General features: G+C 38.4%; 2 protein-coding genes across 7 annotated transcripts in view; one reads left to right on the top strand and one right to left on the bottom strand.

Annotated features, from left to right (window-relative positions):
* Nucleotides 1-10,095, top strand: part of ENO4 (enolase 4) — a 31,094-nt gene extending 20,999 nt beyond the window's left edge. Inside the window, 6 exon segments of the mRNA XM_019940065.3 lie at nucleotides 1,070-1,195; nucleotides 2,548-2,743; nucleotides 4,260-4,327; nucleotides 4,840-4,957; nucleotides 6,719-6,793; nucleotides 6,796-10,095. Of these exon segments, the coding sequence (XP_019795624.2) occupies nucleotides 1,070-1,195; nucleotides 2,548-2,743; nucleotides 4,260-4,327; nucleotides 4,840-4,957; nucleotides 6,719-6,793; nucleotides 6,796-6,848 (636 nt within the window). The 3' untranslated portion in view covers nucleotides 6,849-10,095.
* The window catches only part of SHTN1 (shootin 1), a 103,223-nt gene continuing 84,594 nt past the window's right edge, over nucleotides 6,922-25,550 (bottom strand). For 3 of the 6 annotated variants that reach the window (XM_004324075.4, XM_073793916.1, XM_033842416.2), the window contains one exon: nucleotides 9,359-11,086. In XM_004324075.4, the coding sequence (XP_004324123.2) occupies nucleotides 10,864-11,086 (223 nt within the window). In that variant the 3' untranslated portion in view covers nucleotides 9,359-10,863. Of the gene's footprint in view, nucleotides 7,119-9,358; nucleotides 11,087-13,672; nucleotides 25,488-25,550 lie in introns of those variants that run through there. The other 3 variants (XR_012326885.1, XM_019940062.3, XM_073793918.1) reach the window with 3 other exon arrangements.

Raw genomic sequence — 25,550 nt, 5'->3', positions numbered from 1 at the left:
GCAACGTATACCAAGAACTATGAAAATACTGACTGCTAGTGTTAACTAGAATGGGTATTTATTGCTTATATTCAGTAAAATGCTTTAGCTTGATATCAGATAATTCTTACAGTGCTGGTTCAAAATCATTATCACTTCCTCTCTGACAAGATAGGATTGCATATGTTTTGCAGTATAGAAACTGAGAGTTCTTGCTGCTATATTTTACGTGAAAAGACGCATAGAATCTTTTCAATGATGGACTTATTAGGAGCCTGCTTAATTCCAATGGAATCCATTCTATTAGCAGCAACAGGAAGGCATTAATAAATCAAAGAGCCATTCTGGTCCATTCCACCTCCCTCCCAGTACCTAAGTATCCCAGGTGCCATCCCTGGATACAGACTTGGACTGGACATAAGGGTGCTGTGTTTACAGAGACTACACTAGATCCTCCAGCTTTGTTTACTCCTATGCTTAATGACTCGGGGGTGTTCTAGATTTCAAATGAATGGGTTGCACTAGAACTCCACTTTCAAAACAATATTGTTACTACTAGAACTTGCATGCTTGCCTTCATGTAAACCTCTTTACATTTCATATTGGTTGTTAGTATCTCAAAAGCTTAGCCCCGCTTTCAAATTTTAGAATATTTACAGTAAACAAGCTATTCATTCACTGTGAGCTGAACGATGGTATTTCTAGTGAGTAGGCAGGTCTGCATTGCTATTCTGTTTATGAATTTATGTTATTGCCCATCTATCCAAGCAGTATCTGGCACCACGTTACAAAACTTAAATAAGAAATTACTCCCCTCCTACTCTTTACTCGTTTTTTTTTTGTGCAGAAGGCTTCATCTGAAGTCAGTGGGAAATCTATGGGGCATCCAGAGGAATGCTGACTTGATTTTCCCAGGTTGACATTTAACATATATTTAAAGTAAAATGCACAGATTTCTCAGGTGAATGTGGCCTGGAAATAATCTGTTTGCAGTCTTTTATATAAAATGAATGAAAATGAATTTGAATCACATCTTTAATGTTTGCAGAATTCATCATTTATCCTTTAATATCTTCCTTATACTTATCAGAGTAAAGGAAAGTATGAAGTGATGATGGGAACCTACAAAAATGCAGCTGAGATGGTTGACCTGTATGTGGAGCTGATCAACAAGTTCCCTTCAATTATTGCCTTAATTGATCCTTTCAGGAAGGAGGTAACAGGATTCAACTTGAATTTTATAATAAAACAGAATAAAATATTTCTTTTGGATCTGTAGATTTGAAATGTGTTGTAATTTGGGCTGGGGCTGAGTTTCTTTATTTTGGCATTTTTGAGAAAAGGCACTTACTAAGCAAATGAATAGCAGAAACACACAGGAGTGTGCCTGTCTATGGAATGAAACAAGTATCTCCCAGCACTTCAGGAATACCTGGGTATTTACAAGCAGCCTAACTGATGGCAGGCGAGCCCAATGTGCTAGCGGGTGTTTCAATAGGTTAATCACATATCATTTCCAAGTGCTCATGGAAACAGGACTTCAACTAGGCCAAATGTTTTTTAAACCTAAATCCAGTTACTATGCATGCACAGAAATTACAAAGCCATATTTTTAAAAGGTGTGAGATATTGAGGTTTCTGATTTCTTCACACTAATGCACCTAATGCATTTTTTCACACTAATGCAGGGTTGTTTATGTGCCATAGAACTCTCTCTTCCTAACCCACTTAAACTTCAAAACTTACATTCTTGATTTTATGAATTTGAGAACCATTAGATATAGTGAGCTGGTACCCTCTTTGAGACAACTCACCTATTTAAATTTGAGGGACAAAGAGAATGCTGGATCTTACTGGAGCCCCAGGCTCTCTCAGTCCCATCTTTCCTTTCACAGACTGTGCTACACCCCAGCACTTGTGGAAGATGCTGAGCCTAGTTCTTTAATCTTGCCAGACCTATCTTCTGCTTCTTGTCCCAAGGCTCTGGCCACAGCTCTTTTTAATGCGATAAGATGTACCTGCATGGTCTGTTCTAATGGGACAGGTTGAAATCTGGTACAATGGCTGGGAAGACTGTATATTACTATTTAAATAATGAGCATTTCATTTCATTTGGTGGTCTCACCAATAAAAAATAAGGGTGTTGGGAATGAGGGTCTACATCCCCGCAGGCTCATTTCCTTCAGTTTTCTTTTTACCAGAAATAACACTAAAATCTCCTAACCAGCCAGTCTTCAGCAGCATCATGGATAACACAGTGGGTAGGAAGAGCCTGTGCTTGAACGACATAATTAATGTGGAGAATAGCATTTAATGTGTATTAACATTTTATTCACTAGATCTTCAAGCTCAAATTTAATCACTCTAAGTTTCTGTTCCATGAAGCTTGTTAATTTGTGTGGCTGTGGTATGGGCAACATGAAGCCGCAGATGCAAACAAACCAAGCTCCCCACCCCTGTTTTGTGTGTCTCAGAAAGGTGTGTAACTGATTACGTGCTGTATGATTCCTGTCGTTTTGTGGTGATGTCCCCTACGTTGTAATGATCAGTTCTTAAATATTTACCCAGGACTCTGAACAGTGGGACAGCACCTACAATGCTCTTGGCTCCAAGTGTTACATAATTGCAGGCACCGCATCCAAAAGCATCTCTAAACTTCTAGAGGATGGGAACGTCGGCATCCTCAGATGCAGCGGGCTGATCGTAAAACACACAAATCAAACTACGATGTCCGACTTGGTGGAAATGACCAATCTTATTGACAGTGAGTAAAAGTATAGCTCTGAAAGACTCATAATGAACTTAAATATGCAGTATATCAGTTAATAAAAAGCATGGAATAAATCTTGGAAGAGAAAAACACCCCAACCATTTGTGAGTGATTCGGTACTGGAAAACAAAACGCAGCTTACTACTGATTCACTTCATAATGTTCCAGTAACAGCCCTGCCCGGGGGCCCTCCCCTTCAGGGAGGGCTACTGCAAACAGGTGGCTGAGGCCACAGCCCTCTCAGCTTCACAAGACACCACAGTGATTTTTTTTTCAATCACTAGCCCACAGTGGCTTTTTTTCAACTCCTCAAAAGTTTCAAACTTTTTACAGCCTTGAGGTCTTTGAACATGCTGTTCCTTCGGCCTAGAATGCTTTGCCCTGTACCATTTAGTTGGCTAACTATTCCTTCAGGTCTTTTTGCCTTAAATGAAACCTCTTCAGGTCTACATGCCTTCCCTGACTTCCCCCACCCCTCACTGGTTGCTCTGAACCTTTCTTATCCTATATTTTCAATTATAGTACTGTTCACAATTACTTGTAGGCTATTTAACGTCTGGTATCCTCCACTAGACTGTAAACTCCCAGGAGTTCATGGGAGTTTTGTTCACTTATGCACAGGGCCTGAAACATGCATATCGTGAGTGGGTCTCAGGAACTAGGCAGCAGGCTGGTCTCAGACCTGGAGCAGGACTCAGAGCGAGCCTGGCAGCCAAGGGCCTGGGCTGGTGCCAGAGGATGGAATGAAATGCCTGTAGTCCCTTAGCATGCAGGCTGCCCTGGTCTACGGCCCAGACAGGGTGGCGTGCAGGTGGTGGATGGAATGCCCCAAGGCCTGGTCTTTCCTCCTGGGCCTACCTCTCAAGCAGCCATTCTGTCATCCACTCCAGATAGCTGCTGTAACTCCTGCCTGTAAGACACAACTCTGTCACCATAGGAAGAACTTTGGCTTTGCAGTCTTGTAGACTGTGCAAATTTTAAGGGGTTTTGAGATCTTCAAGTGATTGATTAAATACTATCAGCACTGCTTTCCTAATAAGTTAACATTCAGAACGACAGATTCCTTTGAATAAAATTTTACATGAATTGTGAAATCCATTATTTCGGCATATGATGGCCTTGCACTTACTGTATATTTTGACTCAAAGATGCACATTGAACATGATTGACCTTGAATTGTGTCTTACAGCTTAGAAATGCATCAGTCTAATTTGAGCATTTTCCCTCTACAGTGGTAATAATGGTGCCTCTTACAATTTATGGTATGTTAAATTTGATGAAACATGGCATTCATTTAATATTTATCATCTAAACTACTGCAAAGGGGTAAACAAATAAAATCAGGGTAGTAAAAATGCAAACGTTTGGGTTAGAATTCTCAGGTGGTCAAATAATTGACTCTTCGCAGTTTTAAATCTCTGGCAAATTTTAAATTTTGATCCCAGAGGCTCCTATATTTGATGATTGTTTCCATACGATCTAAAACTGAAAAGAATTCCTCTGCTCATAGGTAAGAAGCACATCGCTGTCTTTGGAAGTGCAGAAGGAGAGTCGTCTGATGACAGCCTTGTCGATTTGGTAAGTGCTGAAAACCGGTCAATTGCAGAATTGCCAAGACACTGCTTTTATCCCGAATTGGTATTTCAGAGAAAGGCGGTCTGTGGCAGAGAAAGTCATGTAACCTTTTATGAAACAGACTTGCTTCCTCCCAGAGAGCTAATCTTTGAACTTTTAAAAAGAAGAAAAATTGAAGTCCTGGTAAAATGATGAGCACACTTAAATGGCTGGGGTGTGCACGTGCAATCTTACCTCCTAAAATGAAGTAAGCAAGGCCAGAATGCTCTTAGATAAAAAGCAGCATGCTTACATGACTAGTAGAGCATCCGATGTACAGTCACACTATCTCTCTACCTTTGACACTTTCAGCTTACAAGCAGGCCACTTTACTCATGTAACAAAATGAGAAATTAATTTAATGAGAGCAAAAACAAAACAGCACACAGGGGCAGTGTCCTTTCTCCCTAAAGAACTGTTTTTAGTTTAGCAAAATATGACTCCATTTAAAATAAGCTGTTCCCTCACCTCTTTAGGCCGTTGGACTTGGTGTCCGGTTTATCAAGTTGGGAGGTCTTTCTCGTGGCGAACGGGTGACTAAGTACAATCGCCTCTTTACTATAGAGGAAGAACTTGTCCAGAATGGAACACTGGGTATGTGCTGCTTTCTTGCTTAGTTTCACTTAGCCATGAATAAGAGAACAAAGATTGGGAGATGGGGGAATAGAAGTCTCTCGGCAGGAGGGCAGGGAAATCCAAAGACTATAAATAAGTGCTGACAAAACTAGGATGGCATTTGCCACGTGTATTGTTTTCTTAATGGATTATCTATTTACCTGAATGTTTAAAACTCTAGCCCTAATCTTGATGAATAGGCTGTGTGATGCTTTTCAATAGACTTAATTGATTGGAATTTCCAAGCCTACCTTTTGTTATGGTCCAAATTATACTTAAGGTTTTTCTGCACAGCCCAGGAAAGTTAAAGGTGGATGTTTTCCTGGTGGTTCTTGGCAACAACTCGTTTTACTCAAGTAAATAGCATGTTAATTTAATGTACCTTGGAAAGGCTATGGTCTCAAGAGAGATGAACCAATCATTTACGACATCAAACTTTGTAAATCTGCATGGGTAGAAGCACCTTATGTACTGGCTAATTGGAGAGCAACACCCCAAATATACATTTTTACTCTCTATATTACTGACTGTGATAGCCAAAACAAAGCATGCAAAGACATTTAAAGAGACCAATAGTTGTCTCTGAAATTCTAAAACTATTTTGTATTTTAAAATAGAATTGATATACTGCAAAAAAGTATGTTAATTAAGCAGTGCTGACATACTTGTATACCATAAATGAAACTATTAAATGAGATAGATGTATTATAGAATGTATTGTGGAACATACCGATTATTGAATATGAAAGCAAGGAAGTACTATTTTGTGACTAATAGTAATTTCTTTAAAAGCGACCAAGAGAAATAGTAATTATTAATTTGTCACGTTTAACATAGGTAATGACCTTGTTTTCTAGAAAACAAAGATATAATTGGGAGACTATTTCTAAGTCATGCGAGGGCAGTCAAAATTTACTTTGTATTGTTTAGTGTGTAACAGTCAAAAGTTACTTTGTATTGTTTAGTGGGTAACATGAAGGCTTGTTTTTTCAAATAGGTAAAATTATACTGTTTCTACATATCAGTCTGATTTTTTGTCATCCTGACTTGTGGAAGCTTTAGGTTCCTTCAGTGACCTATCACATTTCCAGCCAGACTTCACCACAAGGGAAACAGCTGCTTCAGGGCATTAAAAAGGACTCTAGTGACTGGAGGCCCAGCCCCTCCCTGGTGACAGTGCCAGCCCCTGAGCATTCCGGAATGGATTAACAGATTAATGAGGATTTCGCTGACATTGGCAGTGGTCAATAAATATGAAGGGGACCAAAAAACTGGAAAACCAAATCACTGCACTGAGAGATTGAGTAGGAAATCTTGTCAAAAGCTCAGTCATTAAAACACTCTCCCTGCCCAGAACACATGGAACCTGACTGGAATAGTCTTAAGTCCTCAGTGGTTTACCTTGGAATAGTTAGTTGGCAATGGTCTGTCTCACGCAGAGTACCAGCCTTTCCTCTAGTTCATCTTCCTCTTATCCTTTGCTGCTCAGCCTCTGCCCAAAGTCTGCTGTAAACCAAATGTTCCAGAATGTTGTCTAAGGGTACACTGCAAACTCAAGTGTATTGCAGTTAATGTATAAACAACGACATGCCCACTTTAAGGTGGTTCTACAATCCTTCCTAATGGTGATGTGACACCTCTGGACAGTTCTAAAGATGATCTCCTTTAAATCATGTAACAAAGAACGTCAAAATTGGCACCACTGGATTAGACAGTAAAATTTATTGTTGTTTTTAATAGGTTTCAATGAAGCACACACATTTTTCTACTTGAATGAGGAAGCCGAAAAGGCTGCCATGGCTGGTGAGCTTCCTGAGCCCCGGAGCCCATCTTCGCCACAGAAGTTGTGGAGGAATCAGCCAAAACATGAGTGTCTTCCAGACGGGCTGCACACGCCCCAGCTGACAGACACACCACTGCATTATTAGACTGGGAGCTCTCAAGTGTGTCTTCATTTTGGTTTTGCTCTAAAACTTCACTAACTGTGTGCTTTTTCTTCTTTTAATTTCACTGTTTGGTGAAATACAGAGATAGTATTTTGTCCGGAATTATACCTGTGAACCTTGTCTTCTGGCCATCACGTTCCTATGGGGATCTTGTTTGTATACGAGCTCTCCTGTCCATTTTGGGGGGTCATGACCTAGTAAAAGAGTACAATATTTTTGCCACCAACTCCACACTCAGTTCAAATACCTCATACTTTACAAGTCAGAACATTTCTGAAAAAAATCTTTCACACTAGGAGCTCTCTCTGCCAGGAAGGTGTACATCTTCTGTTTCATGGATTTTTTAAGAGCGAATAGCTTCCTCTCACTTTCCTACCCTTAATTCCCTTTTCTTTGATTCCCATCTCTTTCTAAATTTTAGTTGTTCATCTATCATTTATATCTTTGGGGGTCTCCTCAGATCCTTTTTGGAACAAGAATGAGCATAAGTGAGTAAACACATCAATGAATGAATATTCTTAAAGCAATTAAATGCCCAATCATTTTTACTACAGTATCTAGTAGGTGATTAAAAATGATGCAACATATAGATTGGCTGAATTGTCTCTTCTGAAAGCCAGTATCAGGGTTATAGCAGAGGATGACCAGAAATAAACATATTCAAACACATACCTATAGATATAATATCCAACTGCTTTATATGATTTAGATTCTCTGTTCAAACTGTTACCTTTTGTCTTTCCCCCAAATTATATAAATTGCTATGTACTGACCTGTGGGAGAGTTGGCTAAGTTTAGATTTCTGAGATATTCCATAAGTTTTTACTAAGCATACTGAGGACCTCTCCTTTTGAAGAGTACTAAGAGGGGAAGGTAATGGCCTTACGGCAGAGCCAAGGCCTTACTCTAAAAGCAGTGATTTAAAATAGGTTCAGTTGCAGATTCTCTCAGAGCACAGGGCAGGAGAACTGGTTGGTATCACTCTAAGTTGGGAGAACTGTGTCACAGTTTGTTGTTGCTACTGCCTTTCCCGATGCTTAGCAATAAACAACGGATGAGTGTTCAGATAGCCTCTGCACATGTACACACACACACACACAGATGAAATATGGGAGATCGTATGAGAGTATGCCCTGGAAATGTGACAAAAATTATAATTAAATGAATGAAACTAGAGAAAAAAGGTAGAACCAAGTTAATAACTGAATAACTACATTAAACTAACCAAAGAGGTGATTTATTACCTCACCAAGTCAACACTTTAATTTCAGCGCTGAGCACAGCCTACTCACCGTTTCCTTACTTGAGGATTGGGGTCACCAATGGATGTGTAGCATTTCAAGTTTTTGAAAGTGATAAGCATTGTTTCTATTTATATATTTTCTCTCTCTCTCTTCATATATGTTAAAGGATATAAATAAATATAAAACATATATATATGGAATCACATGTAAAGAGATGAAAGAAACTCATCATACCCTATATTAAAAAATGGCAGTGGGACTGGGAAATGTTAGTGCTCCGAAGAAACTTCAAACCAAATCCAATCCTTAAGTAAGGGCTGCCTGATGATCTTCCTAAGGTCAGCGATGATAAGAGACAGTTATCCATTCTCCACAACTTATTGCCATATAAACTGAACCTGTTCCACGATGAAAGTGATTAAACATGTATAGTGTGCGTTTATAAAAATCATCCGAACTTTGTTTTTAAGATTCTGTGATACAGACTATACACTATACCTAACATACAACCTAAAAATGGTCTGAAAGATTAACAATAATCTCTACCTGTACTACTCCATTTCTAACAAACATTTACTGTTAACAAAACAGGTGAGGAAGGAGGAATTCCTGGCGAGTAGCCAGAGCCAAAACACACATCTTGTTTTCCTCAACAGGCCAATCAAGGCGGGTGGTTACAGCCCTGCTAATTCCCTCCGCAGGACTGACCAACGGCTGAAACCACTGTAGGTGAGGAGTTTATGTGAGACTACCTCAGATACAAAAGGATGCTAGAATTAATTTTAGCAAATTAATTTTAAATGCTTTGTGATGTTGGTGAAGAAATAAGCAGCTCAGAAAAGGCAAGAACACTTTCAAAATACTGCACCAGTGACTAAATGTTGCTTGGTCCAGCTAACACATTTCACAAATGGTTAACTCCTTACCCTGGAAAGGGTGTGTGATTAAATATGGAATGACAAGTGTACATATTTTTATATTCCTAAATATGTGTAAGACACATGCCAGCAGACTGGTAACAGACACAGGAATGCAGAAAGCAGGAAGAAACAAAGAATAGAATTCCTCAAAATAAACCATTTTGTGGATTATTAAAAATTACTAAAGTTATAAAGTCTTACACAATTTTCATATTAAAGAATGTCAAGTTTGGGGAACTAAACCAAAAATGTCAATAACCACAATTGACCTTTAATAGGAAACTGTTGGTGCTTTTTAATAAGTGTGGTGAGGAGAGTTCAAATCACAGCATAACAGAACTTGTTTAAGTGAATTAATGCAGTTTGTAGTTAGTATATCATATAGCAGTATTATTCAATTAGGGGAAATCACAGTTGAAAAACATTACATTTTAATTCCCTATGAGTAAACTGATAAGTAACTGTAAAATCATCACTGGAAAAACATGGAAACAATCAAGCATAACGAGCCTACAGAAAGATAATTATCTCCAAATTTAGGAAGTACATTTACCTGCCTATTCACCTTTTCAAGCCTATGTTTAGCATACGTGCAAAATAAAATACAACTACTGCAATTATTACTATCATTTTCTTTTGCCCTTAGGTGAGAAACACCTGACAGCTTCATGCTGAGCTATGCTAACAAAACGAAACCTTTCACTTTAATAGTAAAATTACCATTACTGAATCACTGTCATAAAAAATGCACTCAAGTACATTACCACTTATTTTAAACAAACACCAGTTTTGAAACAATCAACTTTGAAAAGCTGCATAAGTGTTTTTTTTAATCCCTGATTACATTTGTATTACTCACTGTGGTAGACTGAAACATTGTATTTTTAGAGACTACCACCTAATTTCTTTAAAGAGAACAACAGACCTGTGTAATGTAGAACAGCAGTGAAGCAAGACAATTGTATGCCTGTCACCCATCTTCACTGTACATAAGAACTGTGATAAAATATGGTCCTTGTGCCACATGAGTCCATGAGAAAACAATTAACTCACAGCACAGAGCACGCGGCTTATCAAGATAATACTCTATTAATTCAGGGTTTGGACTTTCACCTCAGTTCTGCCTTCTGGCCACTAGAGCCTTCCCCCCAAAGTCCTTGGGAGGCTGTGGACACAATCAATAGTATGTGTTTTGCATCCCCCAGTTAATAATGTGTGTAATTAACACTGGGTATGGGACTACTAGTTTGACATCAGCTCCTGAATTTTAAGCTTATCTCAGTATATCCTAGAAAGCAATTTGTATGCCACAGTGCCTAACCATTTCCATGCTACTGAAGTTTCTCCATCAAAAAAGGATCAGACCCAAAACAGAAGCTTCTTTGGGGGCTTTTAAAATCACCTTAAGCTAGTCACTTCTGTTTATCCAATTACACACAAGTGCTGCAAACTTTCATCATTACATTTGATTAGTGGTATGCACATTACCTAAAAAGATGACATGAATTTTTTGTAAACTTCTAAAAGAAGTCACACTTAATACAGTAACTAGAAAAAAATCTTATCCCTATAAAGATTTAAAAAACTACAAAGAATGTGTACTTTGCTAAATAGCTTACTTATAAGTGAACTTACAAAAGTGACATCAAAAAAGAACCTATACTCTGAATACAGTGACAAGAACAGAATGTCTATAGCCCTTGCCAATACACCAAAACTAAATCATGTGCTTGTTGAAAAGGACTTCTGAACATATCCGCCTTCTGGTTTATGGATCAGCAGTTGGAGCTGTCTGTATCTCTTATTTTTTCAACACTGTCTTCTTTGTCTTCTGGTTTAATTTCACCTTCATCATCCTTGTGTTGAGCTGGATCTTTTTCAGCGACCTGGTCTTTGGTTTGGGGTTCATATGTGGAAACAGGATCTAAAACTACAACTGGTTCAGCTTGTTTTTCACTGCCAATGTATTGTTTCCTGCATCCAGTGTTACTGGGAGGCCTAGGGGATGAACAGTTAAACAAAAAAATTAAAAGCAGAGAGAGAAAACATTTATCTTTCAGATTCCTGGATTCAGATGAGCAAAAACCCCAAAACGTTCTAAGTCTAATCAACATGCAAAAAGTGGTCTTTGAGGTGCCAGCCATTACAAAAAAAAAAAAGCTATTAGATTACATATTAGGAGCACAAGGCCAGAAGACGGAAAAAGAGCAATTAACTGCATAAATGTTAAAAAGCCAAATGCACCTACCTGCTTAATTGCATGCTCTTCTCACAGAAGCACAAAGCTCACGGATACTCTGTGCCACCTCCCCACTGCCTGCCGCCCCCAGACTCCTGTCCCACCCCCACTTAGCTGGAAGGAGCGAGTTAACCCCTCCCTTGTGTGCCGGGGTACATGTGATTGCAGATTAGTTCTAAGACTGCAGCAAGGAGGGAAATAAACCACTCCCATCCCTGATGGGCAGCTGAGAGAGATGCCAGCTGCTGCCATTACTGGCAAGAACAACTCTGGTCAGACCTGTGGAGGTATGAGGGAAGGAACAAAAGCAGATGGGAGAATCCAGAGAAGAAGTTGAAATGCTAAGTTACCATACACTTTTTCTAAAAAAGGAGAATCATGTTTGAGAAATTTCTTATTGAATTTCAAATGCAGTTTCTTTTTCCACTGAGGTTCCCTTTCTTCTCTTCTAAGAAGCTACTGCTTCTCAAGCTAAATGGGCAACAATTTCCTTGTGGAAACAGATGTCCTGAAACACTCTTCTCTTTTCACGTGTCAGGAAATTAGGCTGTGGGCACCTAGTCCTCTCAGAAGTCAGGTCAGAAGCCATCATCTGAAGGTACTGGACTGCTGACCTGATGCCTGGAGGTTGAAGGGTGTGTAGTAGGCAGGGCAGAGGCTATTCAGACTTATCTGGTCTTCTTGGCAAATGCTGGGATACTAACCATGACCCAGCACGCCACTGTCCCACTTCCACCTCTGGATGTCAGGATGTGTACTGGTGAACTGTTGGCCAGGGTCTGCCCATTGCTCTACCAGCCCCTCACCAGGACTTGATTTCTACTATTCCCTGACCCCTAGCTCAGATCTGCTGGTTAGACACTCTCTTACCACCTAATACTTGTCCCTTGTTGGATTTACCACAGTTATAATTAAATACTGGCAACCAGCTGTTTAATGTCTCTCTCTTCAAATAAAATGTAAACATCCATGAGGTGGACTGTTCAGCTTTGTTCACAGATCTATGCCAGCATCCAGCGCAGATCCGTTTGTGGAGTAAACAAATGAGCAAATACTAATGAACTACTGTGTGTGAAAGGCTCAGAATGAATGTGCAGAAACCAAGGCTTTGGTGTGAGTAGGTCTGAAGGTCTCTCTTATACAACAGAAGTAACAGAACAAATGATCAACTATTGAGACAAAGTGGCCTGCACGATCCAGCCACAGGTACCAAAACTCAAACCCAGTGACCTCAGTTTCATCACCTGGTACTATGAGATCTGTCCAAATGTCTGAAAACCACTCCATAGGGCTATCCAGTTCTACCATGTGACTTGATCATCATTCATAAGTGACTAGCACATAACTGTCTTCTTTGGAGGCCGTAAAAGCAAAGAGATGACCTGAGAGGAAAGCTATACTGTAGTGAGGACAGATTCCTTTATTTTTGCCTGGATTTGTCAACACCCTTGTCATTAGAAAACACCATGACACTGCCCATCTACCTTGGCCCATCCACTTCTCAAGATATCTGTTACTGTGCGTTGGGAATCAATATGGGATGTAGTTGGTATCTGGCTTGACTTTCTCTGACCCAGGCAACACCTGGAAGGCTCAGTCCATTAGGGTATGGTCAGAGAAGCAAAACCCCCATGAATGGCATAAAGGATTCATTATAGGCATTAGACCTCAGGCAATGGAGCGAGTGAGTTAGTTAGGCAGTCTACGTGAGTCTGTTGCCTCTGTGTATTATGCTGGGCCTGAAATCAGCAGGTCTTGCAGCTGAAAAGGAACTTGGGTGAAAAGTGGCAAGAAGCTGAGGACAAACCAGAGCAGCACCTGTCTTTCACAGTCACCAATCCCGATGATGCAGATGAGCTGCAGGATAAACTGGAGCCCTTCCACATGGAATTTGCACATGCACCTGGCCTAAGATTTGGGGAAGCTGGAAGGGAGATGTGGGGAGCTGGAGAAACTGTGGGCCAGCTGTGCCACATGCCAACTAGGTGACAACGCGCATGAATTGTAAAAGAGCCTGCCCTACGCAGACTTTTGGGAGCATTAAAAAAAAAAAAAAGACTATTATGTCACTCCCACTTTCTAAATCTCGTGCAAATTTCTCCTGTAGACAACCCTAACCTGGAAACAAATGGGAAAGGGAATTTTCGGAAATGAAGTTCCAAGTTCTGGCCTAGCTAAAGTTGTTACAGTCAAAGCCACACAAAACCTGCTGGTCAAGTCCCCAGTGTGGTTCCACTACCCTGGGTCTAAGCCTCATTGTATAGAAGCCAGCCAGTCTGCTCTACGCATGCAAAGGAAGTATCCATCTCATTCTAGGTGAGCAACTTCCATCAACCCATACTGACCTTCATCACTTTTGTAGAACTACCATGGAAGTTCTCATGCCCATGTGTGTCTGCAGATGAAGGGGTGGTAAACACATCCTAAAATGGTTTCTTCATCAGCTGGAGGCTGAAAACTTCGAGGGAGCTCTCAGGGCTCCACAACAGCAACAAATGATGTTGACTGAACTGAAAACTCAGAAACTTTGTATTGCCAGGCTGAAACTGTCCTGGAATTGTCTCAGTCCAGAGAACTGTTCTTTCCTGAAGTAGGCTTCTTAATAATAGATTAATCTATTATTAAGTCACCTGTACACTCCAATTTGAGAACACCTTTATTATCACTGAACTTGGCACAGTGGAAAATTATGTGTTGAGAATCAGAGTAACTACTTTCTTGAAGATAATGACCACTGACTTGGAATCCCAATGGCTTAAGGCTAAAAGGGACTATGGCAATCATCTAGTCCAACTAGTCCTTTTACAGATGAGGAAAATGAGGTTTGGAGAGAGGGAAAGCCTGACCTAAAATTATACAGCTTATCAGTGGCAGAGCCAGGACAAGAATCAGAAGCTCCTATCTTCCTGTTCCTGATTTTTCCACAACATCACACAGCTATTTACCAAAGGCATCTTCCAAAAACACGATAATGATGCCACAGGCTAATTCTGGCATGTTTACTGATTCTTTCTGAATCCCTGTTTTCAGCTTCATCTTTCAGAACTATAAATATAAAATCCATCCCTTCAAGCTACCCCTCGTTTTTTGTTGGTTTTTTTTTTTTTTCCTTTGTGACTTAAAGCTAGCTCTTCCTGGTTTGACATCATTAAGTCCATTCCTGGTTCCCATGGGGAGCTGCCCAGGGCTCCTTCTGGAATGAAGGGCCTTCCTCCTAGGCTTCATTTCTAACTCCATTCCCATCTCATGGGAAGAGCCAGAAAGCTCCATCAGTGATGTTGCCAAGAACCCAGGCTCTTGCTCTAGGCAGCCATAGTGGCAGGTTCTACAAGGTTAAATCTGAAGCTTCTCCCCCAAGGTGAAAATCCCAGCTGCTCAAATGCAACAATCCAATGGGAATTGCCGTATACTATTGTTCCATTCAATTTTTCTTCTTTAATTCTTCATCTAAGAGCAATGACCACAAATAAGGAATTAAAATTCAGTATTCATAAAACGTACGGCAGACCTTCTCCTGTATGCTGCAAAATCTCCAAGTAAAACTTAAATTTTATAGGTGACATAAAGACTAAAATCATGGAATGTTCAGTCTGAGAGGGATTACTGACATGAACTAGTCCAGCCTTTTCATTTGTCAGGTGAAGACACCAAACAAGAGTGAGTTACATGATTTGTCCAAGGGCACACAATTTGTTAACAGCAGATACAGGATTAAAATTGTGGACTCTTGACTTCCTGTCCAGTACTTTTTTTTCTTACCACAACATACTGCTTGTGATTTTTAACCCAATCAAATAGATATTTTCATGGGTCATTTTAAATCATTTGTTAAGTGCTATTTCAAGACAAAAAGAAAAACCCAAAAGCAAAATAAAAGCTAGGAGACAATATATCAATCTATACCACTCTGTGAAGCCTGATGCCCAAGTACAACTTGGTTGCTCTTTTACAAAGCAGTTACTTCTCCCCCACCTGCAAGAGGGCCAGAGGTAGGGCTGGGGCAGGTGAGGCCACCTGCTGACTCCAACTGGTACTGGTACCAGAAGAATCAGAACAGCTGCAAACGGTATTGCCAAAGTTGAACTTTATAGTAAAGGGACTCAGTGACTTATCAGACTGTGTTACAGGAGATGAAATTGCAGCATTCGAATTTTTAAAAAGCACATCATGGTTTGCATTCAATGAAATTCCTTTCAAAATCGACTTTCCACATTCCAATTATATTCAGCAACATTCGAGCTAACATTTCAGCTGCAATTCAAATTAACTAATGCCCAAAAGAGTCCTAATAGACATGGTTCTGAGCTCAACTGAATACAATCAAAGCTCACGAAATGAAGGGGGAAAATGCTTATTTCATGCAAATTCTGCATATCACTCAAGCTTAATTCTACTGATAATATAAAGGTGGGACATTTTGAACATTACAGTGAATGAAACTTTTAAGCAGTGAGAGTTATTTTATAAAATGCTACCTCTGAAAAGCTGACTGCCAAACAGTGTAAAAATGGTTTGAGGCATAAATGTCAAGTTCATTTCTATTTCACTTCTGAGGTAACTATCTTTCAAATCGCAACAGCTGGACTATTTAACACAATCTGGTGAATCAAAGTATAGTTCTTCTCTGGTCTCCCAGTGGGACGCCTGCATTAGTCTGTGGCAGCCATCCAACAGATGACGCACAGCCGGATGGTCTGAACTCTGTTTCATTTACAATAAAAATGGATAAAGCTACAATCATATTTACCACCTTCAAGGACAGAAAACGGCAAAATTTAAATTTGTCTTTACAAAGTAGTTTCCTGGGAAAACTCCAAAGAGGAAGTCAGTTTTATATCCTCCCTTGTGTAAAAATAAGAAGTCTTACTTTTTTTTCCCCCCAAGCCCTTTATACAGTTACTACAGCAGTGAACAGTAGTGGCATTACAACAGAGGTAGTTTTTATTGTTTCTCTCAGACATCCTATTTTTCAGGATATTTTAACACACTTATCCAAAACTTAACCAAAATAAAATTTCAAACATAAGATGAAACTTTCTATATTATTGCTAATTCTAATACTTTTAAATATAATGAAGGTAGAAAAAACGAAGCTAATTTCTTTTGGCTTTGTGTACCTTTTGAAACTGCATTTTAGTGCAAAGAATAAATTAGTTTGCCAATTTGGGTCAGCTTCTATTTGAGGGAAAAATAGATAGCATTTAAATTATGAAAAATAATATTGGTAAACAACAGAATACCGCCATGGTTGAAAATCTGACATCAGCTTCTAGATGCTAATTTGCCATAAGATTAACAAGAATTCCTTTTTAACAGAGGTAACAATGGCTGGGCAAAGACCTCTGTGTCCACACTGAGCCATAGTTTCTTTGGTGGAAAAACTGCAGCACAGCCATCTCAGTGCACGGGTTATATCTCAGACCACAGTGCACGTTACGAAGCCTTGTCCCAGTTCTTTTATTCTTCTAGCGTAAGCTGGACTGTGCACATTTACAGATTCCAAAATACACTGGCCCAGGGAGGCTCAGGAAACTGGACCATTCTCGCCAGCAAAATCAATGATAAAGCATGAACTACGACTGATTTTAACACAGGCAAAGATTCTTAAATGTGTATGATACTTTTTTGGGCTACTTTTTAAGCTTTCTGTAATTTTGTACAACTTTAAGTCACCATGGAAAATCCATTGAGATCTCAGCTATGAAATGTGACTATTATTTAAAAGAGATATTTTAAGGAACATAAAGGCTTCCACAAGAGACACCATATATAAATAACACTGGCTCCTCAAGAAAGCTGCCATGCACAGAATGTTTGCATTTTCATTCTTAATTTTCAGAGCAATGTTTTTTAAATTTTAAAAGATTTTTCTTTAAATTTACTATATTATATACTTTAAACTCTCTTTTAAGACAGGAAGTCATGAAGCATTCAGTGTTTTACTTTTCATACAGTTATATGACAAAATATATTTTAAATGAAAAGCATTTATCAGGTTTCAGAAATTAAGTCAATTTATCCTCAGATCTGAAATTGCATTTAAGTTTTAGCCAGACTTCTATTTGAATAAATTTTAAGTCTCCACTACTCCACTATATAAAAATAAAAGGAAACACAAATACTGCAGACTATTGAAAGATGTTTTAAAAAAATGACAAAGCACCAAAAGCAATATGGTTCTCCATGGAGAAATGATATATTTTATGCTAAGTCTCTTAAAATCATAGGTGTTTGCAACTGGAGGCAAATGTTAGAAGGCAATTAATTCTTTGAGAGAATTGACAATTACTCAGCAGCATTTTAACAATTATTTTGAGATTTACGCAACAGAACTTTAACACTAGGTGTAATATAGCCTCAACAATTAATGTGGAAGAAGCTGCTGTCTGTAAGGCAACTCAGAACACCTGTAAGACAAAACTGACAGGGGGATCTTCTGGGCAGCCCACAGGAAAACTCCTTTGGAGGGGGGAGGAAAAAGAGACTGAGTGAGGAGATCTCAACTTCCAGAACATCCAGTTCTTCTGCTAATTTTGTTGTTAAAACTTAATTGTCCATGTACAGGAACACATGGAGAACCTTTGTAGTAGTGCTTTGCTGAGCAGAGCTGTTTCCTGCAGTGTCAGTACACAATTCAGCCGTACTAAGATTACAGTTGAGAGCACAGCAAATCCTTTAATTGTATAAGAGCATCAGATTAAGCAGTAACTTCCATGCAGTTCTTTTGCTAGCTAGTAGTCTCTTCTCAGAAACAAATGTTTGCTAAGTACAGGGAAGGTGCCCTCCTTTCTCGCACCATGCATGCAAATACACATATGCACACATATACAAAAGGAGAGAAAAGAGGAGAGGAGGAGGGGAGGAAATGGTAGAGTTGGGAGTAACAGGAAGAAAACCTATTCTTTCCACCACAAGCACTAAAAACTTCTCTATTTTCCATCTGAACAAAATGTTGACCCAAATCCCTCTAAAGTAAGTGAAGAATCTCAATTTCTATTTGGTAACATATTTCAAAAGCTCAGATTCTCCAGCTGCAATGCAAAAGAGCAATACTTTTCAATTTCATTTACAAAAATTAATCTTACAAGAATTAATCTGTGCGGGGCCACAGGTCACACGTATTTAGAGACACCACAGACCTAGAAATTAAATGCAAATTAAAATAAAAATGGCTGCACTGGAAACGGTCATTTTTCTACTGAAATTGAAGTCCTGTAATTGCTACATAGGTTTTTGTTTTTTAAATTCTTCTAGGGCACAATGTGACCCGTTTTGACCTCCCAAACAAAAAAGGCAAGCTAGCCGCCTGTCTGATGGTTGAAAAGGAAATTTTAAAGAGCTTGATAAAGCTTAGAGTTTTGGGGAGCTCTGGGGTTGAAGAGGGGCATGATGAATTAGAGAAGTATTAACTGGAAGGGTCTCTGGCAATTGTGGCTTAAAAGCATCTTTGAGAATGACCACGAGATGAGGACACAGCTATGAAATCACTGCAAATCACACCAGTTACAATGGAAACTGGGTTCTCCCCTTTGAAGCAAGGTTCTAGAGATGTAACTAGGTGAAATGACAAATCATCCTTGAGGTTGACTCCCTTGTTTAACTGTAACTGTCAGGCGGATATTCACCTTTCTGAAAGTAATTAATAGAAAAAGTGAGCACAGATGAATAAAGCTCAATACAGACAAGTAAGGCCACTTCTAGATGAGACTGTTCAGAGACAAAAAAGCAAGACTGTGAGAACACAAGATACTCTTGGGTCTCTGCCTGATTGTGATGTAGAACTCTTGTAAGATCTGCTTGTCTCTTTCTCCATACTGCAGGCCCATTTGTCCTGCCTTTCTTTAAAACAGAGATGTTCTAAAATATGATGACAATGGACACTACACCACAAACTCAAAGGAGCTAACCAGTAATTGACCAAAGGTGGAGCTGACTCAACAGAGGTGCAGCATAAAGTGGATGCAACAGTGAAATTTATTTGGGGCTGTAGAATGTATGTTTTAAAACAACTGTATTCACAGTGATTCATCTTTATATTGTCATATTATCATTTAGTAAAACACCTTTCTAATCCAGTGATTCAAGTCAGGTATTTTCAAGGTATTTGACTTCTGGGAATGAACTAATCTTCAGCATGTTTGAAATGTAAATAAATAAAAAATGTGTACATGAAACTTATGCCAAAGATTAAAGGAGCTTAGGCTGGTATTCTAATATGGTAATTTCCAAAAGTTTATTTGTGAAGCATGCCCCTTTATTGGCCATTTGACATGAAAAACACTAAAACAATTTCTTTCCAAATCTCTTTTAAGTCTTCTTGCTAATTCAGATTGGCTCTCCTTTTCAGAATTCTTTGCTTTACTGGGTAACATTTTCTTCCCTTGGCAAAAGATATATTAATTGCTTAGTTTAGCCTTAGGAAGAGGAAAGAAAAAGGAAGAGATGACACTATCTGTGAGTATGTAGGGTCAGAGGAGCAGGATGTGAATAGGGCAAATGGAGCAATTTAACTACAGAATCATTGCTTCCTACAGAAGAAACCTTAGAGTCATTTTCTTCCCTTCCATTCCTACAGCTCTTAATACACTCAACGCAGTATGCTATAGCTCAAAAGCATGGGCTCTGAAGTTAGAATGAAGAAGGTTCAAATGAAATCTGACCCAATTATCGATTAGGAACAGAATTTTGGGCAAATTGTTTATGTCACTAAACCTCAGCACCTCTGGAAGAATTAAAACAACACATAAAAGTACTGGCTGCATAAATGTTAGTGAAACGATAGTAACAACAACAAAACATCACCAAAGCAAATTCCAAATTGGAAACTGGCTCGTTACTCATAGCCTCCATCTATAATCAACATAGACATCCTGCTTATAGCGATGTAAGCACATTTCCTCTCCGATGAACGCTATTATAATATGGATATATATTAATATATATCGATAAAGAGTAACAGAAAATTTTAAAAATAAAGAGGCGAAACATATACAATGGAAGGTTGTAGGCTTTTACCGCCAAATGTTTTCCCAATTCACTTCACTTACATCACTCGAGATCATCAGATCTCCCCATTCTGTGGATAACAGAGCTAACGTGTCTCAGGTACCTCACACAGGATTAAAATGGAAGACAACTCTACCCATAGCTAGGAATTATACTTGCATTTTCTTACTTATTGCTCAACTTACGTTTGCTTCTGAAATACTGACTTCCTAGTTACCCTTTAAATCAACGCCCCAGAATGTGTAAATGTGGAACTTGTCAACCTAACTGGAGTTCAAGAAGCAAGCTTTGTCTTGACTGTATTGCATGGTACTTTTCTGTACACACGGCTGGGAGACATGTCATGGGTCTGTGTCACATTTTAAAAAATGCATCTGCAATGGTGGCAAACTGATGGCTATTTCCAAAAACTGAATGAACTAGCAAAAGCCAAAGTCATTTGGAAACATATGTTGAACATATAGTAGTGGTTAAAATGGGCCATATCATTTTTTGACCAAGATAAAAACTGACACTAATTCTCTTACACAACCCGCCAAGTGGCTCTAAAGCACTCTTTACTTCTCACCCACTTTTTCCACCCCAGAATAAATGGATAGGAAAGACTGTCCAATTTATTTCCTCTGTGGTCAGGTATCTCTAATCCAAATAGGTCTAAAAGCATTTGGAGCAATAGTGACAGGGTTGGAATGAGTATCCTGACCCCTAAGAATATAACCCTGAAGGATAACAATCATTTCAATCTGGATTTGTAAGTTCCTAAGATGTAGTTTGAAAATTAAAATTTTTCAAAAAATTATTTTATATTTCTAGGTTTGTGTTTTACTGTAAATCTATACTGAGAGACACGTTGGGGGTAAAAACTATGTGCTTAACTCTTGTTCTTTATCTTAACTGTGAACATCTTTATCAAGCAACCACATTTGGGAGGAATTATTGGGATTCTAGAGCTGAAAGAGACTCTGGAGAGTGCCTCATCTACTTGCCTCAATTTTAGATAAGAAAAACAGTACAACAAAAAGTGAAAAAACAAAAACAAAACACAGAGGTTACATAATTTTCCCAAGGAAACCTGGCCCAGTCAATAAGCCAGGTGTTCAGTACCTAAGCTTTCAACTCTAACTTTTGTCCTTGATAATCCAGTAATGCCCCAGCATTATAATTTTATATTAAGATAGAAAAAGAATTTATTGAAATATTTTTCATAAATTATTTAATTTACGTGACAACCCTACAAGGTAGGTATCATTACCCTCATCTTCCACGTGATTAAATAACTTGCCCGAGGTCATAAAGATAATAAATAGCAAACCCAAGATCTGAACCCGAGGTCTCACTGTAGAGCTGGAGTTCTGGAAATAATTCAGTGCTGCTCGCCACCCTGTGCATATGTGGAAAGACACTGATTTAGAAAACGGATCATGCTGTGTTTCCTTGTTACTCCTCGTCCAGTCTACAGGCTTTTACTGGTGAAAATACAAATCATTCTTGGCTTTTTTGACCCTGTGCAACACTCAGTTAGCCTATTTCCAGTTAGCCTATTTACTGTAGCTGTCTGAAAGTAATGGAATCGTTATCTTTTAAAAATTCTATAATTTGGAATTTTCCCTATTTTACATTGACCATCCCAGCCATTGATTAGCTTGAATCAATGAGTCTTACTCTATTTTAACACTGTCAGAATATTTTGGATCAGAAGGGAAGAGCATGAAAGCAAAAATAAGGCTTATACTCTCCATTCGCTTGGTCAGCTCTTTACCTCTCATGGCATAAAGGGAGATTATGAGCATAATTCCTGTTTGAGTAACAACTAATCGGAATTAATGAAATTCAAATTCACTGTTAGATTTAAGATATTATTACTAGATAGTATGTATTCATTAGAAATAATTGAGGACACAAATATTTCTAAAGCTATTATTGAAAGATAAATAGAAACAATTAGGCTTCTCCAAGTCCTGATTATCTTTTTCTTTCTTTTTCTTCTTTTTGCTTAAAAAAAAACCCTGCTTGCTCAGACTGGTGACAAGAATGTTAATTTTAATTAATCCTTGCAATTAAGTATTAAAGGTGTCTCTTGCTGTCTCATAAGTTCCTAAGAAATAAATCCATACATCTCTCTGGCTCTACAATTTACCAGATAGAAGTTACTCAGTAATTTGGAACATACACATATGTTGATTTTAGGAATTAAAAGGAAAATAAACTTTCTGGGAATAGCCTGATGCTATTTAATTTTCTGGGTAAGTGAAGATCTTATGCAGAAAACATCTTTGTTTCTTCCTTCACTTTAAAAGTTTTCTTAGTAGGTTAGCAAACTTTCCTGTCCACCTGAGGCAGTGAGCACAGCCGAATCTTTCTTTTACAACTGGGTATTCTGTTGTCTCTGATAACTTTATCTTGTATAGGTTCAAAGATGCAGAAGATATGCAAAACTGAATGTAAATGACTCCTAGGCATTTAAAAAATGTTTAAAAACCCAAATAAGCAACCAAATAAACCAAAATATCTAATATTTATGTACACATATATGTGTATATGTGTGACTGCTGAATAATGGGGGAATGCTGGTTAACTGAGTATTCTAATTAATTGATATTCTGCTGTTTTATTGATACTAAAAATGTATTTATTCATTCATTCATTTATTCAACAAGTATTTCCTGAGAGCCTACCATAAGGCAGGAGTTTTTCCAGGTGTTTGAGATACACCAGTGACAAAAAAATGTCCTACCCTCATGGAGTTTACACTCTAGGAGGGGAAGAGAGAAAATAAGCATATATATAATAAATAAAGTATGTAATACGTTAGAAGATAACTGTTATGGGGGAAAATGGAGTAGGGTAAGGGAGAATCAGAGTTTAAGGGAGTTGAGTTACAATTTTAAATAGGGTGGTCAGGGTAGGTAGGCCTCATTGAAAAGATGACATCTGAGCAAAGAAATGACAGAGGTGAGATAGTGCAGCTACTGGGGGAAGGGCATCTGAGGCAAAGGGGATAGCAAAAGCAAAGAGCTGGGGTGGAATGATTCTAGGCCAGAGACCAAAGTGGAGGGTGGAAGGGAGCGTAAGAATGGCAGGGACTCTGTGTGTGTGTGTGTGTGTGTGTGTTCGCAATAATGTAATGCATTAGAGCCTACTGTGATTGATATCCTCCCTTGACCTTGATTCCCTGTCAAGAGCCGATAATACCACTCACCTGAAAAACACTACGGTGGTGTCGCCACAGATCAAAATAAGGGTGCCATTACCAGAGAGCAAAGGCACTTTTTAAAAGCAAAGGGAACATTTGCACTTTTTAACTGCTGATCTGACTTCAAAGTGACAAATCAGGTCTATGAGGTAAGACAATGTGGTTGCCTCTACCTTATGGCTAGTATAACAGAATGAACCTGCTAGCCAAAGCCAGCCAGAAACAGCCTGAAAATAACCCTTTTCATTCCTGGTAGCTAAACCTCTTTCAGGGAATCCTGAGAAATCCCATGAGTTTTTACTTTTAAAGCTTACATATGACTACATTAAGTTCTTTTACTCAGTAAAAAGCTAGGTTTAAACATAAATGAATGAAGCACGTCTGGGAAGTGAATAATTACCATGTACATACAGAAGACACTTGGATTCATTTGGATAGTCTAATTGTACTTAAGAAACACGTTTTTCAGAAAGGCACTCTTCTTTGGTAAATGACTGTCAATATGAAAATGCATGGCGTTAGTTATTTCAGCTAAAGCATGTCAAGAACTGAATAATCAAGCATTAGATTACAAAGTTTAAAAGTTAATACAGCAGCACAGAGTATTTGTATTAGTGCTTTAAGTAGATAAATTAAATAGAAACGTGTCTCTTAAACAGTCATTGAACAAGCAAGATGAGAAATAAATTGAGCTTCACATAGGCCTTTATGGCATCTAACAACTGTGTCTGTCAACAAATGGATCCTTTTCACTGTCAATTCAGCACACATTTTGCAGACCTTGGGTCTGCAATTATTTCATTTCCTTTCTTGGAAATGTAATTTCCACTTACTTTTGGAGAATAAAAGGCAGACAAAAGAAGGAAGGAGTTGCAGTATTTTCTGATTAAGATTATCTGTGTAAAATGGTAAAGGAAAAAAAATCTATACACACACACTATAGCATTTCTCAGAAACTAAGTTGTCTCAGCCAAATTGCTTTTGTGTCTGGATACTGGTTCAAATGCAGCCAGACTGTTGGTGTCAAATTAGGTGCTAAACAAATTTAATAGGACAGACGAAGAATGAATATAGATCATTTTTCTGTTAGAACTGTTCAAATGACTCCAGTCAAAAGAAAGAAAACACATGACTGCAGGAGAAAATGTACTTTTTAAACACAATGAAATTAGATAAAACTGTAAATCAGCAAAGAAGGTCATTCATTCCAAAAGAGGGGAAAAAAGTTAATAGTACCAATAAGAGAAACGCAAGACTGGAAGAAAATACCAGTTGGCAAAAATAGATCTAAACTGAATCGCAACTTCATTTGTCCAGGCTTCACCTTTTAAACTAAGACAGGTACAGCTACAAAAAAGGGTTCTTTCTCCCCTGACAGAACGGAAAATCAAAGGTTTAATTAACCATGATTACAATATTTGCTGATCTGATTTGTCTCACCTCTTCCTTTTCTTTATGTGACAAACCAGCTGACATCCTGGCAAGAGAACTAAAGCAAAACTAGACTAATTTCAAAAAGAGCTTGCCATTGTTATAAAACAAACTGATCCTCCACCAGATCTGTCTGAAACACATTCAATAGCAGGATTAATTCTTTGTCAATCAAAGTGCCACTTTCAAGCCATATATAGGTAACTCTTTACATAGCGTGTTTTCAGTCTCAGAATAGAGCAATATTAAGGCACAACTTTGAGAATTAGAAAATAAGGCTGTAAAAACATACCCTTCAAAGTAAGTTTGAAGATCTAGTATCTTCTTTGGCTGCTCATGAACCATTAAGAGGGATGATCTAAGTATTTAATCTTGAAAGAATGATTAAGTGTCTTCTGATGCTGAATAAGGATCATCCAAGTCAATTCTTTGTGTAGAAGAAGAATCTGATTTTACCAAACCAGCTTAGGGATGGAATTCTCTTTATACATGTCTGCTTTGCATCAGAATAAGACCTCTAAGCTAGGAGCCTGGAATCAAAAGTTGGCTCATCAAACAGAGGAAGAAGAGTATTTATTGGCTAACCAAATTGA

Source organism: Tursiops truncatus, chromosome 16, assembly GCF_011762595.2.
Source record: "Tursiops truncatus isolate mTurTru1 chromosome 16, mTurTru1.mat.Y, whole genome shotgun sequence".
NCBI lineage: Eukaryota > Metazoa > Chordata > Mammalia > Artiodactyla > Delphinidae > Tursiops > Tursiops truncatus.
The sequence above is the reverse complement of the archived record's forward strand: the minus strand, read 5'-3'. Positions and strand labels throughout refer to the sequence as shown.